General features: G+C 42.7%; 2 protein-coding genes and 1 long non-coding RNA gene across 4 annotated transcripts in view; 1 reads left to right on the top strand and 2 right to left on the bottom strand.

Annotated features, from left to right (window-relative positions):
• The window catches only part of LOC113163669, an 18487-nt gene extending 18313 nt beyond the window's left edge, over positions 1 to 174 (bottom strand). The window contains exon 1 of the long non-coding RNA XR_003298925.1: positions 1 to 174. This exon is cut by the window's left edge and continues 1209 nt beyond it. This is a non-coding gene — a long non-coding RNA (uncharacterized LOC113163669).
• usp44 (ubiquitin specific peptidase 44) overlaps positions 1 to 8982 on the top strand; it is a 10756-nt gene extending 1774 nt beyond the window's left edge. For both annotated transcript variants that reach the window (XM_026362467.1, XM_026362469.1), the window contains exons 2-6: positions 301 to 2020; positions 3002 to 3200; positions 4473 to 4581; positions 5387 to 5637; positions 5929 to 8982. In XM_026362467.1, coding sequence (XP_026218252.1) covers positions 464 to 2020; positions 3002 to 3200; positions 4473 to 4581; positions 5387 to 5637; positions 5929 to 6053 — 2241 coding nt within the window. In that variant the 5' untranslated portion in view covers positions 301 to 463 and the 3' untranslated portion in view covers positions 6054 to 8982. The remainder of the gene's footprint in view (positions 1 to 300; positions 2021 to 3001; positions 3201 to 4472; positions 4582 to 5386; positions 5638 to 5928) is intronic.
• LOC113163668 (methionine aminopeptidase 2-like) overlaps positions 8666 to 9970 on the bottom strand; it is a 6743-nt gene continuing 5438 nt past the window's right edge. Inside the window, exon 11 of the mRNA XM_026362471.1 lies at positions 8666 to 9666. Coding sequence (XP_026218256.1) covers positions 9414 to 9666 — 253 coding nt within the window. The 3' untranslated portion in view covers positions 8666 to 9413. The remainder of the gene's footprint in view (positions 9667 to 9970) is intronic.

Here is a 9970-nt window from a genome sequence, read left to right as displayed (position 1 = left end):
GAAATATCGAAGCCTGCTTGCCACCTGGAAGTTTGCCACAGTTTACTGTGTGTAGCTACAGCCTCATAAAACAGTCTGTGGAGGTCAGATGTAGAGACTGTAAAATAATTTTATAGTGTGGTGTGATATAATACCAGGAATAAAACACATCCAAACATCCTTATGACATAAAATGCACCAAATGTATTTTCATTAATATAATTATGAATTATTATTTTTTTAAATCTGGTTAATTTCAATGTCCACTTATCTTCATTGTTATTCTCTTGGCTAACGAGATCTGTTCTCTGCCCTTTCCAGACACCATCATGCCCTGGGAGGGTCGTATTTATCAGCTCACCATGGTCACCATGGTGATATGAAGCCAGTGTGAAACATTGACACACAGACACAGACTTGCACACCGACTGTCAGTTATTGACTGACACTGCCAGCCAGCCAGCTCGGCAGGCAGGCGTGTGTAATGGACAGGTGTAAGCATGTGGGGCGGCTGCGCCTGGCCCCAGACCACTCCATCCTCAATCCCCAGAAGTGGCACTGCGTCGACTGCAACACCACAGAATCTATATGGGCCTGTCTGGGTTGTGCTCATGTGGCGTGTGGCCGCTACATTGAGGAACATGCTCTGCAGCACTTCCAGCAGCAGCGCCACCCATTGGCAATGGAGGTTAATGAACTTTATGTTTTTTGTTACTTGTGTGATGATTATGTCCTGAATGATAATGCCACTGGAGACCTCAAACTGCTTCGAAGTACACTTAGCGCCATCCAGAGCCAGCGCTATGAAGTCACCACCCGTAGTGGGCGTACCCTCCGCTCAGCTAGCGCTGCCCCTGATGCTCTCATGCCATCAGGGGCCCGCGAGCTGCAGCTGAGGGATGAGGACAGGATGTTTACTGCTCTCTGGCACCGCCGCAGGTCGCTTATGGGACGTGTCTTCCGCTTTTGGTTTGGACTCACTGAATGTGGAAAGAAGAGGGCAGAGGAAGAGAGGAGAAGGGAGGAGGAGGAGGAGCAGAGAAGGGAGGCGAGGGAGAGAAGACGGGCTCTAAAGAGGCAGCTACAGGAGGAGTTGGAGAATGCCCCTCTCAGAAAGAGTCGCCGCCTGCGTCGGAAAAGCCAGAGAGTTGCAGATGCTGCAGTTATAACTCCATCACAAAGTGTGCGCAACAAGACAAAAACACCTGTTCCCACAGCTGCCACCCGCAGGCCAAGGACTCAAAGCCCTGCCACTGCTACTCCCAAAAAAGGTGCACGGACAAAAAAGGTCCAACCAACCCCCAAACCCCGGAGGCGTTTATCTGCCTCCAAATCTAAGCCTAAAAAGCACTTGGCAACCCCCCGTACTGTCCAAACCCCTGTTCGTCGCAAGCAGAGCACCAAACAAGGTGGCTCACCCTTTAAACGGCGTCCCACGGTCACTCCTGGAGTGACAGGCCTGAGGAATTTAGGCAACACCTGTTATATGAACTCCATTCTGCAGGTGCTGAGCCACCTGCATGTTTTCAGGGAGTGCTTTCTGCGCCTGGATCTGACCCAGGCACTGGAGCTACTGGCAACTGCCGTCCATGGGCAGCTCACAGGGAAGTCCTCATCCCAACCTCCCCTGTCCCAGAGGATGGGACTCCAGACCAGCTCAGGCTCTGGGGCAGGGCTAAGCGGTGGGGCCTCGCGTGCCTGCAGCATGGAGCTCATACAACCCAAAGAGCCCAGCTCAAAGCACATCTCTCTCTGCCATGAGCTGCACACCTTGTTCCAGGTTATGTGGTCAGGCAAGTGGGCGCTGGTCTCGCCTTTTGCCATGCTCCACTCGGTGTGGCAGCTGATCCCAGCGTTCAGGGGCTACGCCCAGCAGGACGCTCAGGAGTTCCTGTGTGAGCTGCTGGACAAGGTGCAGCATGAGCTAGAGAGCACCGGCAAGCACACAACCACTGCTGGAGTCCCGCAGACACAGAAACGGCTCATCAAACAGGTGCTCAGTGTGGTCAACACCATCTTCCACGGTCAGCTACTCAGCCAGGTATGATACAAACGCACACATCTGTAATTATCTTTACACCAACCACTGAGTAACTCATCATCATAAGCTCCATCTGACTCACCTGACTTGATGTGCCCACATAGCAATCATCAGCTCTGACTGAACTCTATCACAAGTTCATTAATCAGATTAAATTGACTTGGATGCTCACTCCTCACGTTAATCTTTAAGTGGAAGTTAAGTTTTCAACACTGACATGAATCTTGAATTTGGGAGTATAATTCAAGGTTGTTTTCACGCTGCTGGCCGTGGTTTTATTGCTTAATTGATATTCTTTTCCAAACTTTTGTTGATTTTTGAAGGACAAACACTGTGCAAATCAATCTGCTGCACTTGTGTTCTGATTATATCTGTTCACTGTAATTGTTTAACACATCAGTAATAAACTGAACAAATATTACACTTAAAGAACATAAACAAGTAGAATCAAGCAGATTTTCATCTTGCATAAAAAGAACCCTTTTGGTTGGAAACTAGCTCAATGTCTCTATATGTGTGTTCTGTGATGGCTCAGCTTTGGTGAGGTTTTCTCAATTAGGAAGTGTAACGGTTCCACTTTCTTCTCAGGAATGAGAGAGCACTTATTTCTAATGAAAAACATAATTGATTGTGGCTAATTTGCTAAAAGTGTCATTGTGACACTTGGTTTACCACCGACACAGCGGCTGTGATAACTAGTAGCTCTACCGAAGTTCAGCATCCCTTCAAGTAATTCATAAAAGAGGTTGTAGGGGGTGTGAATAAATTGGGGACAAGAGGTCTACTTACAGAGGCTGAGCACACACTGTGACACCTGCTTGTGCTGAATACAGGGATGCATTTGTGAAGGGCTTTTGGGCCTATCAGCCCAGTAGCTGTTCACCACACAGAATGACCTGGACAAAATATTAAATTATACATATGATATACCATAAAATGAATCATCCACTCACATCTCCTGATTATTTTGTGTGTGTGCAGGTGACGTGCCTGGCGTGTGATCATCGCTCCAACACTGTGGAGCCTTTCTGGGATCTGTCTCTGGAGTTCCCAGAGCGGTATCACAGTAATAGCAGGGAGTCGGCTGCACAGGCTTCGTGCCATTTGACAGAAATGCTGGCCAAGTTCACGGAGACTGAAGCACTGGAGGGAAACATCTACGCCTGTGACCAGTGTAACTGTGAGTTAGATAATATATCAGCACATGCTTTATGTTTTAAGATTTACCAGAGAGATTACAAATTTTATATTATAAATGAATATATTACAGCAGATATTAACATGAATCTCATATTTTATGGTCCCTCCTCACTTACAGTTGTTGTGATAAGCCAGTGTAGACATGCTCTGCCCCTATTTATCTTGTACACACAGGTTAAACTTATAATTATCTTTTCATCTCAGTCTGTGTGAAACAGCAAATCATGCTGTTCATCCAAAATATTGAATGTTGCTCTGTGATGTTATCTCGCCATTTCGACATGAAAAATTAAAGAAAGAAATGTTTTGGCAGATGGTTTGGCCTTTTCTTCTTAATTTCATAGTCTTACAGACGAAAGGCAGCAAAGAGAGAACAAGAAAACCATCCCACGTTGCTTTTGAGTGTTCAATGAAAATATACACCCAGTGCGGAAAAAAAGAAGAAGAAATTAGATCTAGTTCAGATGCAACTTGTTCTGTGCTGAATCAAATTATGGCACTGGTCAGCCACAACATTTAGCTAACTAGGTGCACTTAATTAGTGTAAGCTTTTTTTTGAAACTGAGATATTGCAAAAATGGTGAGGGGAAACCAGCAGAGCCAACAGGAAACTGTGGTCATTGCACTTACATGATGTGTCTTAACTGCTTGTCTATCTAGTGGCCCTTGTGTTCCCGATTTATAATGATGGAGTTGTAATGACTCAACACAAAGCAGTAGGTGAAATGAACAGAGATAGTGTTTCTCATGTAGGCTGGTCGTGCATGCATAATAATGATGTGTTGTGTGATTTTAGAAGTACTGAACTGATGGTGAACTGCTACATAACAAGCCTGTTGTTACTGATGTCTAGCTGTTGCTTTACTTAGAGGATAAGGCTTCAACCTATGTGGAGAGGGAAGCCACAAAACATCTTAAAGATGTACAAGCACTTAGATAAGGATGGGAACAAAGTTGAAGACTTTCTTAAGACATTGTCAGGATAGGATGGTATATGTCGGTGGTCATGGTCAAGGGTGAAGACAAATACAGAATGAGGAGTACTGCTAGGCACCATATCTTCAGTGTAATAGTGTTGCTGGAAAGTGCCACAGCATGTAGCATGCTATGCTTTGATGACAATTTATATATCAAATTGAGCCACAATTTCTTTAGTATACAGCTTCTCAATTGTAATGTGTGGTTACAAAATGCAGCAAAGTCAGAGGAGTAATGTTTGTACTGAGTGTTAACTCTCTCCTCAAATGTGCAGCTGCCAGACGGCGGACCTCCTCCAAACCAGTCATCCTGACCGAAGCACAGAAACAGCTGATGATCCACAAATTGCCTCAGGTCCTCCGGCTTCACCTCAAACGCTTCAGGTAAGAGTCATTACAGCAAGTCCATCAGTCTGCCAAGCTGTACACAGCTGTTCACCACTCAGTTCAACAAATACAGACTGTACGTAGAAAAACACTAACAATCATAAAGACGAGGAGGAGAACCCAGGAGAAAATGAACTTAAAATTAAGTGAACTGCAAATAGTTCAAATTGAAAGCTCCTTTAAAATAATTTAAAATTGTTGTTTTCTCATGATTTAGTCTGTCTGTGAGTAACGGATGTGGCAAGAAGAGCCACAGGGAGAAATTCCACAAAAAGGTTTTATTTACCCAAAACTGAAGACGATAACAATTTACAAATCACATAACTAAGTCCTGTGCCAATGAGAGGTCAAATAAACAGAGTTACACTGAAGTAATATAAACTTGGCCAACAAGCAGCAAAACGGACTCAACACAACTGAGTGAACAAGACAAACTGACCGAATGAACTAAACACAGTGGGGAACATTTAAACAACATCCTTAACTAGAAAATCCCACTTCCCTCCTCCTCTGTCACGTCTCCTGGTCTAGTTCTCAGCTTAGGACTGTTCACGTAACCAAGATCCACGATCTGCCAAATCTCTGGCCACTCATATAGGGATTTCATTCAGATGATTCAAAACAGAAAAACGAACTGAAACTCAATAATTATTGTAATATGAACAGCGCTGTGTCTAAAGTAGGATGCTGATCATCAACTGTGTTAGTCTTTAATCTATCTACCGAAGCATCAGAGATTTGTAAAGATAACGTAGGGGCTGAAATCACCTGACCATCTCGCTGTCTTGTGATTGGTCCTCAGGTGGTCTGGGCGGCACCACCGGGAGAAGATCGGAGTCCACGTTAGCTTCGACCAGCTTCTCAACATGGAGCCCTACTGCTGCCGGGAGCCCTCACCCAAAGTTGTGTCCTGCTCCAGTCCCAGCAGCCCGAGCTCTGCGGGCTCACCACGCGCCAAGCACTTCCTCTACGAACTCTCCGCTGTGGTGATGCATCATGGGAAGGGCTTTGGGTCTGGCCACTACACTGCCTACTGCTACAACACGGAAGGAGGTGGGTAAAGAGGCATAGTGGCATTTAACTACAGTGGATTTTTGAAAGCATCCATTCATACAACAACAAAAGACAAAGCTCTGAAGGCTCATGGTAAATAGTTTTTATGCAGACTGTCTTCTACTTCAACAGGTTAAATTGCTCATATTCTCTTTATTACTGGTGGACTTTGTTAACCGCTACTGGTATCAGTGGACTTCCTTTATATTAGTCAACCACTGAGGGTTTTTTTCAGGCTGATTTGTTGCTGCTGCCGTCACATTAACTCCTTTCTCTTGTGTTCTCCTGCAGGCTTCTGGGTTCACTGTAATGACTCTAAGTTGAACGTGTGTTCAGTGGAGGAGGTCTGCCGAGCTCAGGCCTACATCCTCTTCTACACACAACGAGTAACTCAGGACAAAGACCGGCCGCTATAGGACCACAACCCCCTGAACTCCCCCTCCTCCTCGGCTGCAGCCTGACCACTCAGCGAGAAGATATCAGCACAGCCCCAGCTATCTCTCTTTCTCTCTTCTCTCTCTCTTTGGGCATTGAAATCCTGGGAGGATGGGTGTTTTTAATCTATTTTTCTAAATAAGGAAAAAAGAGAGGATGGACTCCTTTGTAAAACCTGGTTCTGCTTTGTGAACTTCTTGTATATGGTGTTTATATGTAGGTATTTTTTTAAAAATGGTGACGTTTGTGATTTGTGTACAGTTGTATTTTTTATTATAAAGAAGAGAGTATCAGCCAAGATGTGTCTCAGTAGCAGCCAACAAACCCTGGCAGGACATGACTGCATACATACAAGTGTCCTCTACAGGTTGTACAGGTGTATTCATGTGTCTGCCTACCTGCGTTTGGTGGCTTCTTGATTGTAAATGCTGTTTGTTTGTTGAAATCAACTGAATTGTTTCTCAGTCACTTTAGATAGTCGACACGGAACTGGATGTAGGGTCGTAAAATGTCTTTCACTCATTAGAAATGGCCTCCCTGTGTTTTAGACAGGCAAAGGTTTGGTAGATATTACAACACGGCTGTATTCAACCATTTTCCTGCAAGAAATGCACTAATTTCTACAGTTTAGTCAACATTGTTTTCTCTCAGTGTTCACAGTTAAAGATTTGTACACAGGCAGAGCAGGATGTGTATTTTTCACTCTGAAGTGCTCCTGGGTCTGTTAGGAAAAACTGGCAGACCTCAAGCCAAAGCTTTGGGCGAAGTGTTTTGATAAACCTCTCAGCATTTCCAAAATAGTTCATCAATAGGAAAATAAAAAGAGTTTCCAAAGGGAAACTTTGGCTAAATGCTGCCACCTCTCTGCTCCAGAATGTAGTTGACTTCAGAGTATGAACCAACCTTCACCCCAACTACTAGAAAAGTGCCCTTTTTTAGTTGTAACCACAGTATATTTTTATAGTTCATATCAGTTCTGCAAAGTGGAATCTGCAAATCTGTAGTCCCACACAGACCAGCATTTAGATTATGAATGTATTTTTATACAATCCTTCTAGAGGTTTTAGAAAAGAGGCCATTGACTGTTATAAAGGTTTTATATGTACAACCACTGATTGTTGGACACCGCCAGCAGTTATGATTTCACTGTTCACCAGTAAGTAGGTGGGTGTACTGCATGCGTACATACTGATTTATTTACAATGTGTTCAGTAAAAGATTTAACAAGATTTCTGCAGTGAATACAGATTTCAATATCTCCATACTGGAGGAAATTGTACATAAATGATCTCTTTAATCATGTTCTTCTTGATTTCTCCATCAGAGGAATTCAAAGCACACTTCATATTGTTTGTTCCTTCATTGTCAGAAGTTGTGACCCATTGTTTGTTGGCATTTTGGTTACTACATGGATGTATGTGTGTAAATTTATGGAAGTTATACTATGCAAATGGTTACCTCAATTTTTTCTAGAAAAAATTACCTCAATAAATGAGAATATTTTTTCATTTTTCTACCTGCCAGTCTCTTACATTTTATTTTGTATTTCAACACTGTTATAAATAATTATGATTAATTATGCTGCGCAGAGTCAAGTTAAAAAACTAATGTGTGAACAAGTTAGAGTTAAGGAAAAGCTGAAATGATCTATAAATATATAGATTCTAGTATCGATCTAGCATATATTTAGTTATTTTATAGTTAAAACAAGCTACATTCAATACGTATTTACATTAAATTGGAATTAGTAAATGGCCATTTTCTCACTAACTCACTAATTAACATGTATCATAAATAATATTAACATGTACAAAACTCAAGTACTGATTTGTGTTTTAGGACAAGGCTAAGCTAACAGTAGTTAGCTAACACATTAGCTTGTAAGCACTAGTCCAAGTGTTGCATCTGTTATTGTATTCTAGCCGATTTCCATAGGGAAACAGATGCTATCTTACACAACAACTGTATAACAACAACTTTATATTTTTACAAAGCTGGGCTAATATAAGTTGTGTTGTGGCTGCTAGGCTAGGCTAGGCTAGGCTAGGTGCAACTTCCAATTTGGGCCTACAGGTAGATTTGATCTTTTCAGTTTAGTTAAGTTGCTAAAATATCAAACTACACTTTCCTTTTTTTCTAGCTTACATTTCTATAAGTTTTTAGGCTTCATTAATTAGTCTTAAAATCAAGGCAGATTGCTAACATTGAGATTAGAACAAATATAACTTTATATTAAGAAGAATACTTACGGGTTTAGTTCCTCTAATGTTTTTTGCTTCTTTTCTAATTGTTTATTAGAAACTTTATAACAATTAGAAAGTCTTTAAACTAAACTCGAGGAATAAATGGACACAAGTTGATTGATTCTGATTCTGTTTTAACGCTAATAAATAAATAAATATTGACTTTTACTTTAATAAACTTTTCCTACATGTCTACACACAAATCCCCAAAATTTATTATTCCTCATATTTCCGCTTTCAATCCTACTCTGCATTTTCTTGTAGTGTAATTAGAGGCAACAGGACAGCTCACAATGAGCAAAATTATTTTAATCATCTTTTTGTTTCTTACAAAAACATTTTCAGGGAGCTCAAAATGAAGCATTTTAATCGGGGACAGTGGCAGCAGCCATTTCAAAGATATTGTACAAATATCAGAGAAACGATGAGTGGAGGGCCAGAGTGCAGCGCTCCCTCCGGCAGCGACAGAAGCCAAACATACAGCTGCGGATGCATGGTGCCTGTATGAAGATGGTGTTTGTCACAACAACACCACAAGCTTTTAATGTTAGGAATTGTCTGTGTGCAGAGATTTCTGGCCTCACGTCGGCCTGAGCACGTCTGACACCCAGTCAGCTCGACCGACTCGAGCACCAACACACTGGAGACAGAGTGGAGCCACAACAACTTCAAAAACAAAAGGGGGTTATAAACGGGACCCCCCCACTCACCATTAAATATGGAGTTGCACTAAATTGAGCTGCAGCCTAAATATACGTTTGACTGTTTAACAGTTAACTTTTTAATTTTGTTAAATTAGGACACTGAAGGAAACTACAAAGCTCCCTCCAACAGAAACATGTTGGCAATTTCTGTAGCTGTGGTTGGTGACAGAAAACTCAAAGCCAGTCTGTCGTCTTTGCAAGCTGTGAATTGTGCATTTTAGGTAAAATACAGAAGCATTTGGCATCCTTTACTGCTGCTCTGAGACAACCACTTCCTGTCTTAGAAGCTCTTTTTTCTGCTGTTTCTCTGAAGGAGGAGTTGCTAACATGGTCTGGAGGTGCTGTGTGGCGGCGAGAGGGTATCTGGTGGTTGTGTTGTTGAAGGGTGGGGGTGTCAGTAGTCGTCTCCACGGCTCACCACCTCCTTGCAGGTGGGCCTGAGCAGGATGGTGTGCTCAAACTGAGCAGTGTAGCAGCCCTTGGTGTCGCAGAGGGGAGGGTAGGGGTCCACGATGCCCAGGTCGCACAGGTTCTTCAGGGCCATCAGGTACTTGCTCTCACCCAGGCGGTCGAGCCAGCGGCGACAGAACGCAAGCGTGCCAAAGTTCTCGTTGATCACGTTGAGCAGGTGCTTCGCTCTGGGCAGCCTAGAAGGAGGAAGCATCGATAAGTTTACAGTAGGGCCGGGCAATTCCAGTCCTCAAACTATCCCTGGTTTAGAGTATCCCCGAGCTGGTTTTCCTCCATTGACCTTTCCTAGCCTACTAAGTTGGTTCAGTTTACACTCACTCTACACTTAATTAGGTATGTGTTTTAGACACCTCATTTAGATAAACAGAATGGCCACAACATTAGAAACACCTTTCAACATAATATATGAGCTCAATAATAAACAGAACGACCACCTTTTTGACAGTTTCAACTTAAAAACTGAGAAATTAGAACCATGTA

The sequence above is a fragment of the Anabas testudineus genome, chromosome 23, assembly GCF_900324465.2.
Source record: "Anabas testudineus chromosome 23, fAnaTes1.2, whole genome shotgun sequence".
In the NCBI taxonomy this organism is placed as follows: domain Eukaryota; kingdom Metazoa; phylum Chordata; class Actinopteri; order Anabantiformes; family Anabantidae; genus Anabas; species Anabas testudineus.
The sequence above is the reverse complement of the archived record's forward strand: the minus strand, read 5'-3'. Positions and strand labels throughout refer to the sequence as shown.